General features: G+C 38.2%; 1 protein-coding gene across 1 annotated transcript; it reads right to left on the bottom strand.

The window, feature by feature from the left end:
• Positions 1-4,402: 4,402 nt before the first annotated feature.
• LOC136266787 (class II receptor tyrosine kinase-like) lies at positions 4,403-6,643 on the bottom strand. The gene has a single exon (XM_066061801.1). It carries the CDS (start codon positions 6,610-6,612, stop codon positions 4,576-4,578), a length of 2,037 nt encoding a protein of 678 aa, XP_065917873.1. The 5' UTR covers positions 6,613-6,643; the 3' UTR covers positions 4,403-4,575.
• Positions 6,644-18,101: the final 11,458 nt, after the last annotated feature.

The raw sequence follows: 18,101 nt of genomic DNA, 5'->3' as shown, positions 1-18,101 counted from the left end.
CGGGTTGAGTCACCCGGGTCAAATGGGTCACATTTTGTCCAGGTCATCCAGCTCTAAAAATTATCCGGTCTGACCTGGATTCGATCACATGCAAAGCAAATTAATACGGTGGTATATAAACACATCATAGTCAAGTCCTGATGCAACCCAGCTTTTCATGAGCCACGCCCACTTATTGGATGACAGCCTGCAGCCACTCCCATTTATTGGTGATATTAAAGTCTACAGGTATGCACAAAACCATGCTCATAGCTGCCTGCTGGCCTATGTGGAGCCACGCCCACTAATCGATTGTACTAAATTCAGTCTAAGCCAGCTTCTTTCATGAGCCATGTCCACTTTATATTGGGTATGTGTCATATTATGGTGTGTTAGGTATGTGAAAAGCCAGACCCACTTGCAGGAAATGTACCTTGCTTTCCGCAAACTTACGTGGAATCATGTCCACTAACTAACATCATTAAGTATAGACACCCTTGTGCTTAACGTGCTAGTCAGCACTCAAAACATAGCTCTTGGCGCATGTATCACTTTTATTGATTTGGGTCAAATCTGGGTATGACTCGGATTGCTATGCGTGTCAGCAGTAGTGACCCAATTTCAAAGCCGGTATGCATGTGTAAGTTTCTGACACGTACAAATTTCAGTTGGCAAACCTGCAAGATAGTGCAGATACCATTGCTAGTGCCAGCAATCCATCTTTATTTAGTAAGTGTGCAAATCACATCATCTTAACGAGTACTTGAGAGCCAATTTTCCTAATAAAATTTAAAATTCTTACTGAACATCTGATTATTTGCAGTGGCACTAGTCAAAAAGCATGAAGGACTGACTGGCAGAAGTAATTCAGGTGCAAAACAGTAGTAATTTACTACACAATAAAAACAACTTTTTGCCTTTATGCAGTGATTATTCTTGAACTCCACTCCAGTGGGGATCAAATCAAGGTTTGCCATTATCAAGGGAGGGGGGTGGGGGTTAAGCATGTTATGCATGCTTAATGATTTGGTCTTCAATAATAACATGCTCCAGTAGCTCACAGCAAAACCCGTAATATTGATGATACTAACTCCATAGCTAGTATAAATAAACTAATCAAACTCACATTCCTTATTACTCCTATTATTAATCCTTGGGAATCCAGGAATGCAACTGAAAACCACGAAATACATTAAATCTAAATACCCAAATAAAACATTCAAAGTGCCAAAAAGGTGCCTTTGTGGAACACTTTTGAACATGACATCTGCAGCCGTCAAGAAAAGACCTCTTGTTGCAGATCCTTCGGTCTTATTGTGTATAGCTATGTGTTTAATAATTGTCATTGATAGTGAGTTTAACTGTTTGTCCTTGATGGCTTAGCACCGCTTTGCAGCCTTGATCATTTGAGTTTGCCCATGGTTGCAGATCAACCCACCCCTGTATCTGTGTAAATCACTGGAAAATGTTACATTCTATGGGAATATTAGCGATGCAGTAATCAATTATAATGTTGTTAAGTCAACAAAGCGCAGGGAGCTTGGGCATAAAGGTTCAGTAATGAAATTGATAATTATGGGTAAACTACATGCATGAAACACAAGTAGAACAAATCTCTATGCCAATTTTCTCAGAAAAGTGATTTCAGTTATTCCATTAACTAATACCTGAAACTACCTGTAAATGCTGTTTGTTGCACCTTGTATCGAAACTTTATGCATGTGCCAGTAGTTATAATAATCTTCCATGTAGCATTGTGGTATGTCCTGCTGCCACTTGTACAGTCGAAGGTCTACTTTCAATTTTGACCATTTGTTTTGCATCAAAAGATTTTGTGTACACACATGCTCATACATTAATTACTGACACAGATTATATCTAAATTTAAATTTTCAAGTTATCAAGAAAATGATATAGCCGCAGATCCATACTACAATAATTCCCAGAAAATGAAACAGCAATCAAATCTTCAAGAAACAGGTAAAAGCTCCAAATCATGGTAAAACTTTGATCACAGTTACAATTACATCTGGTGTGTGCTCAAAATGGTAATAAGTTGAAATATCCTAGGCTCTCTCCACTTCAGCACTAAACCCACCTTTAGCAATACACTGCCCAGCTTGTAATAGTATGAAAATACAAGGTGTCACACTGGCTCTTGCTATAGGTAGATCTGTGACCACAATCAAACTCATAGTCAACAGTCAAAGGTACAAAATCACTCTACGGTAGGTCAAGTGTCAAAACAAGACAAACATTTAAATCCCACAATCAAAACTGTACGTGGTAAAAAAAACTCACAAGACATAACAAGACATTTTGTTGAGATTGTAAAGATCTTTCTTTCAGCATATACCAAGAAATTATTATACTAAGATACAAGCACAAGCACATATTGGAAGATAGGGAATAAAGCAGAGGTCACAACATCGAAATGCTTAAGTCACAGGTCGAACACCAATAGATGGTCAAGACTTTAACCATGGTTGCAGATTGACAGCATAGACACCCTTGAAATAGAGTAATCTGCATAGATACCTTTTAACATTTTCACAGAGACATTTTCGTTACACGACCTCACAATGGTGGAACAGATTACAGTATGTAAAGTTGAGCTGGATCCTGATAAACAGCTAAAAGTGGAAAGTGGATTTTTCCCAAAAGAATTAACAATTCAGATAACCAGATGATTAGTGGTGACAGTAAAAGTAGCAACAACAGACACATGTGGTTTGGCTCCATTACAAGTTTGGGAAAGGGTTGTAATAGATATTGTACTTTTATAGCTGCAGCACATGTTGCTGTCAGACCTTCAGTGCTGGTCACTGTAAAGTGCTAATAATAATAAAATAATAAATAGTTTCTCCATAGGAAATGTATGGGGGAAATTTTGATTGACCATTAACCATTAACATGTGCCAGGGCTTTTGAACAAATATATTTTTAGCAGGTCAAGCAGTGCTACAAATGAACCAAATTTCAAGATACTGTGTAATTGCATCCTCCATGAGTTATTAAATGTTTTTGAGGATCCAGCTCAACACGTATATACTATAATGATGAGAATTTTACTGTTGCTATTAGCGACAGTCGTTCTTTTCTGCTTTCATGTGTAATTTGTTCAAACATGTTTGAAGTTAAAGTTGTTGCACTTGTTTTTATGTCCACATATTTGTTTTGTATCCATGTGTTAAGTTTTGTACTTGTTAGCTAAGTGTATTTGTCTACTGCTCTGGCAAGGAAGAACAGTAGTTGCCAATAGAGCGGGAACACCTGACGTCACAGTAGTTACATAATCACTTCCACGGGACAGAAAATGTATGCATGTTATTGGAGCATGAGTTTACTTTGTCTCAGGTTTGTTGAAACCGTATTTCTCAATGCGGCCATGTTATCAGGAATAAGGAGCAGAGTAGTTTAACAGATATTTAAGTAGCATGCTGGGTGAGTTACAGCTGATAATTGGCAAAAAATACATGGGCACAAATATTTTGACACTTTGAAAAGTACGATAGAAGAGTCCCACAACGTTTATATTGAAAAATCGACATACAATAGTTCGCTGTTTGGTGACAATCACTTTTTTGAGTTGAGCTCAAAATAGTCGTTTTATCCCTGTAACCTGGATAAAACCAACCCAATGCTCAAATGATGTTTTCATCATCTTTCCCAACTTCTGTTCTATGTCCTATGTAAGTTTTGTGTGGAATGAATCACCAGAAGCCAAGTTGTAGCCTCTTGAAGGAGCCCCACCATTGACTTTGCCCCACATAAGTTGTGGTTACGCATTTTAACTTATCACTCTATTGTCAGAGGGTAATTTATAAAAGAATAAAATAAATTAGTAAACATGAGATGATCAGATGTTGCTAGATTTCTTTGTAGAGAAACCAGACACTTACAGTACAACCATTCACCACATCCCTGAGAAATAGTCTATAACTATATATTCCAGATCAGAAGTTGCCAAGCATGACATTCAATTAAAAATTCACGAAGCGGGTTAAAATTACCCCACTCGTGTAGCTGGTCACTCCCACCTATCATATGGGCTTATGGTAAACATTTTTATGGAGTCCACGCACCATTATGCGTATGATCAATATATCAACACACACTAATGCAATGAGTTGTACTTGCAAAACACTGAGCAAATGCCAATTGATCGTCAACGGATGTGGGCACATCGATATCGAGGAGAACGGCACCACATTGTTGGGGGAAAACCATACCGGCAGTACTAGTGTTAACACTTTGCTAATTCATGTACACATACAACACTTAATACTATTACACTATTATTCGTACAACAGATATACTCACAGTTTCTCTTACGTGAACAATACCCAAGACTAGAGACAATATCGTAAATTTCCGCACAACTTTCGCGCACTAACGCTTATTAAAATGGGTATTGGTTGGAGTAATATGTTTTCTATTGACACAACAAATGCACTAAAAATGTAGTTTAGCTATATTTAACTATGGTGTGGAATGGCATGTAAGGAGTGAAGTTCAAATACTAGTGATTGTAAGATATAAATAAAGTACAGTGAGTCTAGCTAGCTATATACACACACATCAAAACACATTCATTCATTGTCTGTTAGTAATTTCTTTTAATGCATCAAATAAGTCAGTGAAATTGGCTCTCTTGCTAGGATCATGGACCCAACAACTGAGCATCACTTCGTAGAGTTCATCTGGACAATTGTCAGGTTTGACCATCAGTATTCGTTTCTCTCCTTTCAAAGCAGAGTCAATTACTTGTTGGTCGCCCATTTCATAATAAGGTTGTTGCTTGGCTAGTGTGAATATCTCCCACAGGGTGATACCAAATGCCCACACATCTGTCTTGACTGAGAATTTACCAAAGAAACATTCATAGGCCATCCAGCGGATTGGTAAAATGGCACGACCTTTCACCTTGAAATAATAAGCACTGTAAAGGTTCTGGCTCATCCCAAAGTCAGCGATCTTCACAACATAGTCTTTACCAACTAGAACATTTCTTGTAGCTAAGTCTCGATGGACATATTTGAGTGACGACAAGTACTTCATTCCACTAGCAATCTGGTAGGCCATGTAGGTTAAAGTGATTGGTGTAATTTGTGTGGGTGATGGAGCTTCGTTGGGATCAAAAAGGAGATCAAACTGTTGCAGGTACTGGTTGAGGTCTCCATTCTCCATATACTCCATCATTATGAATGGTGTGCCAGTAGTACAAATTCCCAACAGTCTAATAACATTATCATCCTTCAGTCGTGACATGAACTTGATCTCTTTCTCAAATGACTTCTGCATCTCTATGGTGGAGTCTAGCTTCAGTTTCTTCACTGCTACTTGTAAGGAAACACTAAAATCTTCCCGGGGACTCAACTGTAGATAGTACTCACTCAGTCCTACTGTGTTAGCCAACACTACTTCTCCAAACTGGCCTGTACCAAGTTGATTCATTTCCATTATATTATCTACCGTTACTACTGGAGGACCTTCTGATTTATCCAATGGAAGAGGCTCAGCATATATTGATGAGTAAGGGTAGAGATCTTTGGCCAAGTCAAACTTTGGGTCTTCGGTGGTGATCAAAGTATCAGGCTCAGAAATCTCACTATATATTGACTCTGCCAAATCAGATGATGTGCTATATTTGGGGCTCTGTATACTGTCATAAATATTCAATTCAAGTGACTGGCCACTAGTTGCAGCATACAGTGGGTTGAACTGCATTGAACGCTGTAGACTACTAGCCTGACTACTGGTTGACTTTAGGGGACTTAGCACATTAGATGGCGTAGAGCTGGAGGATGATTGTTGTTTGGGTTTCTGTGTTGGTGTCTTCGATGGTGATTTGCTTTTGTCTCTGCGAGGAGAAAGTCCCTTCTTGCCAGTATATACTGGTGTTGTGCCATCTTCTTCGTCAAAACTGTCGTCAAGCACTTCATTATCTATACTATCATTATCAACCTCTGTCTTACCGGTAACTGCAAGGTGGTCAACTGGAGCTTGGTCATAAAATGGGTTAATAGTCACTTCATTTGCTGTTTCATCATAAGCGCTGGTCCGATGTGGTATTATAGGACAAGAGGATTGATTGCTGATAACTGACTGAGTCTTCTCTACTACTTGCAGTTTCTCCAAGGTACTAGCTTCTTTTCTGCTGCTCCTTCTCTCGGGTACAGAATATCCAGAGACATTTGACTGAACATTGTTACCATTTAGTTTCTCACCAAAGTGATCCTCGTAAGTATTGGAGATAACTGTGAGTGACTGAAGTTTTGTTTCCTGGACTGAGTCATAATAATTTTCATTGTCAATATTTGATTTCTTCTGGTTTCTCCTCTTATACAAAACAAACAAAATTACAAGGACAACAATTACAACTAATAAAAATAGAATGACAATAATCGGTGCTACAATGACTCCTGTATTAGATCCTCCTCCTCCACTACCACCAACAGTTGCAATAACTGTTGATGACATACTGGCACTTGTACTACTTGACATTGTTGCTAACATAGCACTAGTGGCAGATGGTATAATGGTAGTATCCATTGTTGACAGTGATAGATCATTGTTCATACTATTTCCTGGTATAACATTAATAGTGGTAGTGGTAGATGTAACAGCCATTGTAGAGGTAGGAGTAACAATTGGTATACTAGATACTGGTGAAAAACAGCAATTATAAATCTATCACATTTATAATGGAACAATCAATAATGAATGTGATATACTCATTGAGATATATATGTGATATTAAGGTGTGATATTAAGGTGTGATATTAAGGTATGATATGATCTTGCATGGTTTATATTATGTATGTACAATGGCACTGGAACAAAAAAAATCAGTCTTTGAAAAAAACTACATACTGTCATGCTTTTGAGTTTTCGATGCTCGAAAACAATGTTGAAACGCTTATATATTTCCAAAATCAATTGTGGCACCACTCAAGTGTGGCTACTATTGAAGGTGTGGTGCTTAACCAAATAACTATAATTATAAGTGTAGTTGATTTAAAGTCTCCAATTTCTGTCTGTTAGGTTAGATAATCCAAAGGCTGCAACACATGTTGCTATCAGACCTTCAGTGCTGGACACTGTAAAACTGAGTAAAATAAGATATAAACAAAACCAGACTCAGCTTTCCAAAATAGGCTCTTTTACTTGATAATCACATGCAAGGTGCTTTCTTTATAAGGTGACTTTTTAAGTGTGTTCTTTAAAATATTTGTAAAAAATGGGTGGTCCCTACCATGAACATAGATAGCAATAAAACATTAACATAAGCAAGAATTTCTTGTCTCCTACAACTGAAATATTGCAGAATGACCAACATATAATTTTGTCGTGTTTATCCCGGCATGGTATTTAAGCTACATACATAATACTTATGATGAACAAAAAAAAACAATAAAATTTAAAAAGCAATGATGAAGGCATCACTGTGGCAGACCTTATTTACATACTCAATTATAATTATGGTACTATATTTTCTATCACATGGGTAGAAATGTTTTAATGGTAGGTATAGCAAAATTTGACCCTTAATGTTTCCTGTCTTCTCAATTTGTAAATTCAGAATCATTAGACAATGCACACAAATTGATGATGTGACATATTGAGTGGCATGTCTTTTTAAGAAATTTCTGCAATTTGTTGTCACTGTACACGTACCACATCTATGGTTGTACACTGCCATAAAGCTTATACCCATGTACAGTTTATTTGGTACTAGATTAGATTAGTTAGTCAGTGGAGCCATAGGCATAGAAACTTGTGTGTGTGTGTGTGGGGGGGGGGGGGGGGGAGGAGGAGGGCTGGAATCCCCAATTGTTTTTCTGCTTTTAGTTTGCAAAAAGATTGATATACTCTAATAGAATAGTCAATTGTTCTAATAGAGCAGTCAGTGTATAAAATTTAGTGCATAAACGAATGTTCTGAAATTTGAATGTTCGTTAATTTGGGAGCATTTGAATATGAATTCATAACATTCAAATCCTTTATGCAGGCACCCAATGTATATAATTAGGTCATGTGCCGCTGAAAATAGTACTAGACAAGACACGTTCCAGTTGTCATTATGCAGGCACCCAATGTATATAATTAGGTCATGTGCAGCTGAAAATAGTACTAGACAAGACACGTTCCAGTTGTCAAGTTGTTAAACATGTACTTCGCTATAGACCCTTTGCAGGTGAGCTGCTGCCATAGCAACATCCGACATTTTGGAGTACAACCCGCTTTGCAACCCTGATAGCCAGTGCTGAGCAAGTTACTTTTTAAATGTAACTAGTTACATATTAGTATTACATATTACTTGCAACTGAACTATTTAGTTACAGTCACATATTACCCATAAAATAAAGTAACTATAATAATATTACATATTATATTACTTTGTGTTCACAGCCTTAAGCTGTCACGTGTGAAACTACCACCTTATCACGTGACATGATTGCATTGTTGGACAATGTGCAAATCTTGGTTATAAGTAAGAAACTGGTGAATAAGCTTCATTCAGTAGGCTTCGATACTTCGTTGTGGCTAGGCGTTACTCAGAGGATAACTAACGAGATTAGTAACTTCGTTACTTGTAGTAATTGGGGCGAGCCTGAGCTAGCCCCACACTAGCGAGTCAACGGTGTAATGGACCCGTTTACAAAAAATTACGATAAGAAACGGAGTCAATGTGTAATGGACCCGTAATACGACAATAAATTACGATATAAAGCGGATACCTTACACGTAATGATTCATATCACGATAAATCAACGGCGTAGATTACTTCCTTCCCATATTTGGCGATGTGTAATGGACCACATCACAAGAATTACCGGCCTAGATTACTGCTTTCCCATATTTGGCGATGTGTAATGGACCATATAACGGGATTTACCGGCGTAGATTACTGCTTTCCCATATTTGGCGATGTGTAATGGACCATATCACGGGATTTACCGGCATAGATTACTGCTTTCCCATATTTGGCGATGTATAATGAACCATATCACGGCATTTACCGGCGTAGATTACTGCCCTCGTTACTGCCCAGCCACGTGCAATGGATGCAGATGAACGCCTTCGACGCAGGAGGGAGCAGTACAGGCGCAGAAGAGATAGAGAAACCCCTGAAGATGCGGAAAGAAGAAGGTGTAGAGACAGGGAGTATATGAGACGGCGAAGAGCAGGGATGACAGCGGCCGGAGCAGAGGAGAATTGAAAGAACTAGAAATGCACTAAAAGCATCAAGCTTGTACTGATACAGGTAAAATCCATGAGCAATATGAACTATTCATACAACTCGTAAGGTCTATAGTAGTTTGCACTGCCATCAATACTTCAAAGTCATCAGGCTCGCCCCACGATGCTGTTTGCATCTGTCTAGTAATATTACGTAATATTAGACTCGTTACAGTAACTATATTACTTAGGTAATGCATTATATTTGTAAGTAAAGTAACTTGAGTTATATTACCTGTTTTTATAGCGTATTTCGTTATATTACTTAGGTAACACAAAAGTAATAATATTACGTAACGCGTTACTCCCAACACTGCTGATAGCATAGGAGAGAGCATAGGTTTAACCTGGTCAACCTTTGCCATAGAATGCAGAAGAAGCAGCTTTACTTACTGGTACTGTTTTACTCTTATAGAAACTGATGTTATCAGGGTTGCAAAAATGGGTTGTACTCCAAAATGGTGGATGTTGCTATGGCAGCAGCTCACCCGAAAAGGGTCCATTGTTTACACTTATAACAGCCTGTTGTCTACAGTCAGGTGCATGTGAAGCCAAAAACGCTGCACGCGACAGCTAGCGTGCCAGGTGTGAGGTTGATTACAGCAATAAAACTACTACTTCGCTACCGTTTACACTGTCTATATCAAAGAGTATTTCAAGTAAGTGCATAGAATCCTCATAGATTCAATAAATTAAAATTTTAATTGTGGGTTTTAAATATTAGAAAAATTCAAATAATCCGCAGTTTTTCATTCAAACATTTGAATGCTCAAATCTAGCATTTGGTTATACACTAATAAAATTACCATCAGAATTGCTCTCAATAAGGCTACGATTTTCCTGTGCGGAAATACCCTGATACCCCCCTAGAGAGATCATGGTTTGCATCCTAAGTATGCTTTACACACTGTTTTACATAGCTTTGGAACAGATTCCCCTATCTAAAAATATCTTGTTACCCTTGTCAAGTTGACTTGCCAGAAGAGTTTGGTAATAATTTTTTTCACAGATTTTCCTATTACATTCATTGTTACTTTAAAGCGGACTAAAATTTTTGCATTAACTTAGTTGGTAGCCCAATGTTCAAGTCAGCAGATGGGTTTTGGTAGTTATTGGTCATAACCAGTTAGTAGCACAGTAGCCATATTACTGTTGTGATTAAGACATCCCACTGTTGTATGCATTGCATTGAGTTAGCAGCTTTTAATTTGTCAGTAGCACATTTCACCTACAAAACAATCTATAAGTAGTCATGCACTACTCTAATATATAGAACAAACACCATAACAAGTTAATTTCTTGTTTCACTACTTTTAATTAACCCATGGATCCCCTTGCTCAGTGGCAGATTCAGACATTTTAGAAAAGGAGTCTAACAATTTTTTCTACATTGTCCCAAACTACAATTGCACATAGGGACTTCCTAAGTTAAGTCGTAATAGCATCTATTGTTTCACAACTTTTTTAACCCATAGGTCTCTGCCTCATTTTCGAATTTTTAAATGCACGAGTAAGGAATATACACTGCTTTTACGCACACTTTCTTATGAAGCAATTTGAGTGTTCTATTAGAGTATTTTTAAGCGTCACCCCTATAAAGTATACTTTCAGCTGTGTAACTTTATAGGCTTTATAAGCCCCCCCCCCTCTTGTTTTCTAGTGGTTGAATGCAGAGGAAATCCTGGGGTTGTGTGGCTCCTCAGGCACTTGCTTAGACTGCAAGCTTCAATCAAGTCACCACCTGGTCTGGTATTTTTTGTGCATTCAATATTTTTTAGTGCTAGGGATCATCCGTAATTTCAGCACCTTCACAAGCCTACACCTCCTCTCTCCTACACCCAAAAGTGTACTATAGAAATGTTGACGTGACAACTATTGTATGAAAAGTGTTAGTTTCTGTATCGTTTTCTTTAATACATCTGCCTGTAAAACCTCTGACTTCTCACAACATACAACAATTTATATAGCCTTGTGTGCACTACTTGGCTACATAGCCAGCTCCTGAAGCAGTCATTCAGACTCTTGCTGCAATTCAGTTTCCACCACCTTAGTTCCGCGCACTGACACTCATTGAGTGCATAGTCTAATTAACTAACCAAGGTAGTTAGTTGTTCACTAGATCGCCTGTACTTTTTTGCCAATCACTTAAAGTTGTTAAAGCCATATAATAGTGATTAATGGTAGAATATTCTAACGATCATATAGCTAAACTGTAACACTTTATAGTTAGCTACAGTTGTCATCCCCAAAATGGTATATTGACCATGCAAGTTTGTCGCTTGATGCATAGCTAGAAATTTCCAATAAACTTCCAATGTTTAGCTATCTGCCTTCTTTAAATAAGTGGTGCTTGGACTACCCAGTGGGGGCGGTACATGCAAAACCAGCAAAACCAAAGCCATGCAAAACATGTGTTATCAACCACTGACACCTATTTATTGACCACACATACATTTTCCAAGCATGTGTTAAGGTGACTACCAAGCAGTTTTCCAAGCAGTTTCCAAGGTGACTACCAAGCAGTTTTCCAAGCAGTTTTTTTGGTAGTCACCACCCATATCCGAGGTGACTACCAAAAAAACTGTGTCCCATATCCTGTCATGGATGCATGATGTAGCTACATCGGCATGATTCACTTGATTAATAATATAGGTGATAGGTACACAACCAGTATAACACACAAAATTTCAATGAAACAAGGACAAAACACCACTAGTCTTCAAACTTGACTTTCCCCATACTCCTCTTGAATATTGGCTACCTCAAAGATATTTCAGCTTCTGTTTCTGCCTTAGTACATGGTGATATGGGTGGCAGTGCAACCTTCCTTATAAGACTCTCTCAAGACATTGCATGCATTTAGCATCTTACAGATGACAAAACATCATGCATATGGTATGAGTGCATACCCAAGATACTATAATTATGTACGTGCAAAATAAGGAGTTGCATAGTTGATTTATAGCTGCTTATGTATATAATTATTTTTCCTCTCTGAGTGTACAGTTTCTTGCTAACAGCCAAAGTGGTGTATCAAACAGATTAGGCTATTTTGTTGGAAACTGATTTGCTGACTTTCAGAATGAAAACTACATATATACATTAAAGGTTGACTCACCATCAGACAGTCACCATACCTATTGAGCCAGAATAGATATCATGTGTAAGTGTTGGGCTTTACTGTTAAACAGTTTAACATAACTTGTTTGACTCTTGCTTTTTTTGCTTTTTTCAGTAATTTTTATTTCCCACATTTTTACAATTACTTTTAAATTAGTTAATGTTTTGTATTGATTCGCCATAGATGTAGATAAGCCATGCATGGCAAAGAATGACAAATAAGGAACAAATATAAGCCAGTGATACATGCACTAGCCATATTTAGCTATAAAGTGGATCACAAATTTGGCCTTATCCTGAATCTTATCTGACATATTCAAAGACTGAAGATCAGTCACATCACTGACAACTGGCTTTTTAGTTAACACTGCATTAGAGTACTTTTATAAGCTTCATTGTCTCAATTAAATGCCAGATCAAGTATTTATAGCTGTTTGGTACACGATAGTCGTCTCACGATATAAAACATCCTTTTAGGGGTATGATGTATGTACATGCTTCTGTGTCAGTCTGACTCCCTACAAAAAGAACAATCTCAGTTGTCTTTTTACAGCAACTTCTGCTGCACAGCCAAAGTGTCAACTTGAAAACAAGAAACCATATGATGGTATTCATAGTATGAAGCAGCTTTGCAAGTTGCATTTTTTTTGCTAATTAACACTTATATAGTTAGTGAGATTGCACCAATAATCAACTCAACTAAACTATTCCCACAGCCCATTAGTATATGTAGCAAGGGAGGATTTATGGGGGGTGCACCCCCTCCAAAATTTTACCATGTGCAAGCTAGGAAGCTTTTGAAGTTGCAGTATAGATGAAGTTGCAGTATAGATGCAATTGCACCTTATATGTATACATGGGCAATGAAAGGATGAAAAGAGAAGGGAGAATGGCTAACCTTTACTTAGAATTACTAAGAGGGGTTCAAATTATACTTTTGGTGTGAGACTTAACCTAGCTGCTAAAAATCGACTTATTCTAATAGAACAGTCAACTACTCTAATAGAACACCCATCATAATGTTGTTGTTTTTTTAGTTGCCAGTGTGTTTTCTTGACCTGTGCACTGCTATCTTACCATTGCTCCAAACATCCTGCCATATACTAATCACTTTCTGAGAACAACTTCTGTCAAATAGTTTAATATTATAGTGGGTATTTTCAGTTGTTGCCATACTGATGCTTGAGTTAACATGCTTAAATAAAACAGTTAATTTCTTAGCATATACAGTTAACAATCTGAAAACTGTTTGTTTTTGCTTTATCAGTCCTAAAGTTCCATGCTGCATTTATCTGAATCTAGCATCATTTGAAGCTAATAAAATTTAATGTCATACAGGGTTTGTGCTCCTAAACCCCTTGAAGCTCAACTTTATAAGCTCAAATGATACCACATGTACAGCATTTATGCTGTCACATTATAAGGGGTTAGTTGTGGCCAAAAATAGTATATATTATGTAAGTGACTTTCAACTCTGGATGTAAAACATTAATATGGTGATGGGGCCATATAGTTGAAAAAGTCAGTTTGAAATAGTAACAGACAGTCTGTAGCTATACTACAAAGTTGAAGTTATTTTTGTGTGCACTTTAAATCTCTACAGTGTTCTTGAGATCCAATCCTGTGTATGTCTTTGACAATCCACTATTATGTATTGCCTTATAATCCAATAGCATTTAAAGGTATAGTTCTGTTTATCTAAAATTGCTTACAACTGAACTTATCCATCTTGTACCCCCACAATCTTTCAGTACAATAGAGTATTTGGTTAACAATAGCTTCCAGATTCAATCTTGTGACAGCTATATTCCAAAAATTTCTAGAGGGAGTCTCACCCAGACCGCCCTAGCTGGAAAATTCTACATATGCATACTCTACACACTGCATGGTGAGTGTATACTTACCCTCTCTTCATTGTTACTGTTTGGACGTAATAGTTTGAGCCATGAGACTGTAAAGCACACTAGCTATACCTTAAGCCAAGCAATACACTAAATCAGTTTAGCAATCTTGTATATTGATGAATTAATTTGTGAATGATGTAATCAATTAGCTAGCAAAAAACCAAACTCCAAAATTGCTAAATTTAATGTACCGCTAAATTAAAGTATTTCAAACACAAAATTTATGGCAAGTATTGATCATGTATAGCTGCATCCTTCTCCTTCCTGTTCTTTATGTAAAGATTTTTAGTTACTGGCTGTGCCCTTATATGACAGCCAGGGCCGCCCAGAGAAATTAAGGGGCCCAGGGCAAAGAGTTAAAGTGGGGCCCTTGACCCAAGTTGTAAGGTGAAGACCAAAAAAAAAAAAAAAAAAAAAAAAAAGGTCACAACCTGCTGCTGGCAATGACAATTACTACCCTTCACCAACCATATGTGACCGGATTTCATATAACAAGGCTTCCACACACACAAAATCAAACTTACGATTTTACCAGAAATGGATTGCTGGTCTAATACACTATCATATTTCACACTGTACTTCCTTCAGCACTGGCAAGTCTGGTTTCTGTAGCAGCTTTCTTCCGACCCTGTCAAAGTCACGAGTGTGAGATTGGCACCATTAAATGGCCATGGCTTTGTGATAATGGTGTGTAGTGAGCTGGGACTTCACAGAGAGCTCGCCAATAGTGATCTCAGTCAATTTGGAGTAATTTGAGGGCCATGGAGAGCCCAAACTTGGCCTCTGGATTCCAATCGTCTTCTTGCTCCATTTTATACCCGTATATTACTACCACCGTCCACCCCCACCCTCCCACCCTATTACTACCACCGTCCACCCCCACCCTCCCACCCTATTACTACCACCGTCCACCCCCACCCTCCCACCCTATTACTACCACCGTCCGCCCCCACCCTCCCACCCTATTGCTACCGTCCACCCCCACCCTCCCACCCTATTACTACCATCTGTGATATTATTACCCGCTCGAAAAAAGCTGCTCAAAACAGGGCAAATTTTGGATATCAGAAATGTATACACCCACTCAGTGATAGCTAGTGAACAGATGAATGATTATGATTACTGAAAACACAGTTACAAACTGATATGTTCAGGTAAGGAAAAAACATTACAAATCACATAGATGAGAGTCAGTTATAATTTATCTAAAAATAACAATTGGTGCAAATTTTGTTTGCACAGCTGTAGGCACTGGGAAGTTATTACACAATGATTCCTTAAAATCGCCATATCTCCTAACAAAGCTTTGTTTTGTCAAATTCAGTCACATATCAAGACACACGATAGTGTGTCGTGCGGCCCAAGAAGCCGGCGCGCCACACCGTGAGTATATTAACAGGAAGAAAGAAAACGCAATTTTCACACCTATGTAGCTCTGTGATCCCTTATCCGATTGGAACCAAATTTGCTGGAGACGTGCCGCCCAGTTAGGGTAGTCTACATACCAAATTTGAAGAAAATCGCTCCAGCCATTTCCGAGATACGAGCGAACAAAATTTCGTTTTAATTTCTTCGTTTTTTTCTTCATCTTCATTTCGCACACTTCGCAAAATTCGCCATAAAACACGAATGCGTGCTCGGATTTGGCTGAAATTTGGCACACTTAAAGGGCTCATTAAGGCGGATCTCCGTACCAACTTTGGTAGGAATCCGATGAACATTCACGGAGTTATGACCGATTATTTGCGTAAAATAAGGTCGAAGGTCTGTCACGCCTACAGGGTAAACGCCTTGGAAGAATCAGTTGAAAATTGATATGTAGATGGAGCAACCATCGTAGGAGTGCCTTTTTGTGGTTTGAAAAGAATCGGGATAAAGACCATGGAGATATGACACGAAACCCAACCTGTGTCAAAATTACGCGATCGATTTTTATGAATAAAAAAACTATTAGTTTTCGTATCTACCAGGCAAACCGCTTAGAGCAACGAGCTGAACATCAGTATGTAGCTGGAATAATCATCATAGAAAGTCCTTGCAGTAGTACAGAAGAATTGGATTACAAATCACTGAGTTATGATTCGAAAGGCAACTAGGTGCAGCAAATGCGAGATCGAGATACTCTAATAGAACAGTCACCCTAATAAAGCATTCAGCTGCATTTATAATTTACTCAGTTATATTACATTGTAAGTTATTCTGTAGGGGATTCAGCTACAAACAAGTCACCCTGTAGTCAGATCAGCTAGAAGAAGGTACCTAATAGAGAGTTCAGCTACAAATAAGCCATCATGTAGAGAGTTCAGCTCAAATAAATCACCCTGTAGAGAATTCAGCTACAAACAAATTGCCCTGTAGAGAGATCAGCTAGAAGAAGTTACCTTGTAGAGAGTTCAGTTACAAAGAAACAATCATGAAAAGAGTTTAGCTACAAACAAATCACCCAGTAAAAAGTTCTGCTATGAACAGATCACACTGTAGAGAGTTCAGTTAGAAACAAGTCATCCAGTAGAGAGATCAGCTAGAAGAAGTCACCCTGTAGAGAGTTCAATTACAAAGAAACAATCATGCAAAGAGTTTAGCTGCAAACAAATCACCCAGTAGAAAGTTCTGCTATTAACAGATCACACTGTAGAGAATTCAGTTAGAAACAAGTCATCCTGTAGATAGATCAGCTAGAAGAAGTCACTTTGTAGAGAGTTCAGCTACAAAGAAACCACCATGTAAAAGAGTTCAGCTGCAAACAAATCACCTGAAGAGAATTCAACTACAAACAAATCACCCTGTAGAAAGATCAGCTAGAAGAAGTTACCTTGTAGAGAGTTCAGCTACAAACAAATCACCCTGTAGAAAGTTCAGTTACAAACAAGTCACCCTGTAGAGAGATCAGCTAGAAACAAGTCATCCTGTAGAGAGTTCAGCTAGAAGAAGTTACGTTGTACAGAATTCAGCTACAAAGAAACTACCATGTAGAGAGTTCAGCTGCAAATAAATCGCCCTGTAGAGAGTTCAGCTACAAACAAATCACCCTGTAGAAAGATCAGCTAGAAGAAGTTACCTTGTAGAGAGTTCAGCTACAAACAAATCACCCTGTAGAGAGTTCAGCTAGAAACAAGTCACCCTGTAGAGAGATCAGCCAGAAACAAGCCACCCGTAGAGAGTTCAGCTAGAAGAAGTTACATTGTAGAGAGAAACAAGTCACCATGTAGAGAGTTCAGCTAGAAGAAGTTACCTTGTAGAGAGTTCAGCTACAAACAAATCACCCTGTAGAGAGTTCAGCTACAAACAAGTCACCCTGTAGAAAAATCAACTAGAAAAAAGTCATCCTGTAGAGAATTCAGCTAGAAGAAGTTACCTTGTAGAGAGTTCAGCTACAAACAAATCACCCTGTAGACAGTTCAGCTACTAACAAGTCACCCTGTAGAGAGATCAGCTAGAAACTAGTCATCCTGTAGAGAGTTCAGCTAGAAGAAGTTACATTGTAGAGAGTTCAGCTACAAAGAAACTACCATGTAGAGAGTTTAGCTACAAACAAATCGCCCTGTAGAGAATTCAGCTACAAACAAATCACCCTGTAGAAAGATCAGCTAGAAGAAGTTACCATGTAGAGAGTTCAGCTACAAACAAATCACCTTGTAGAGAGTTCAGCTACAAACAAGTCACCCTGTAGAGAGATCAGCTAGAAACAAGCCACCCGTAGAGAGTTTAGCTAGAAGAAGTTACATTGTAGAGAGTTCAGCAGTTTAGCTGCAAACAAATCGCCCTGTAGAGAATTCAGCTACAAACAAATCACCCTGTAGAAAGATCAGCTAGAAGAAGTTACCTTGTAGAGAGTTCAGCTACAAACAAATC

Source organism: Dysidea avara, chromosome 9 (genome assembly GCF_963678975.1).
Source record: "Dysidea avara chromosome 9, odDysAvar1.4, whole genome shotgun sequence".
NCBI lineage: Eukaryota > Metazoa > Porifera > Demospongiae > Dictyoceratida > Dysideidae > Dysidea > Dysidea avara.
Note: the sequence above shows the minus strand (reverse complement) of the source record. Positions and strands in the feature narration are given on the sequence as shown.

What these genes read in the sequence shown, in the direction of transcription:
- LOC136266787 (XM_066061801.1), bottom strand. Translation starts at nt 6,612, where the DNA reads ATGGCTGTTACATCTACCACTACCACTATTAATGTTATACCAGGAAAT.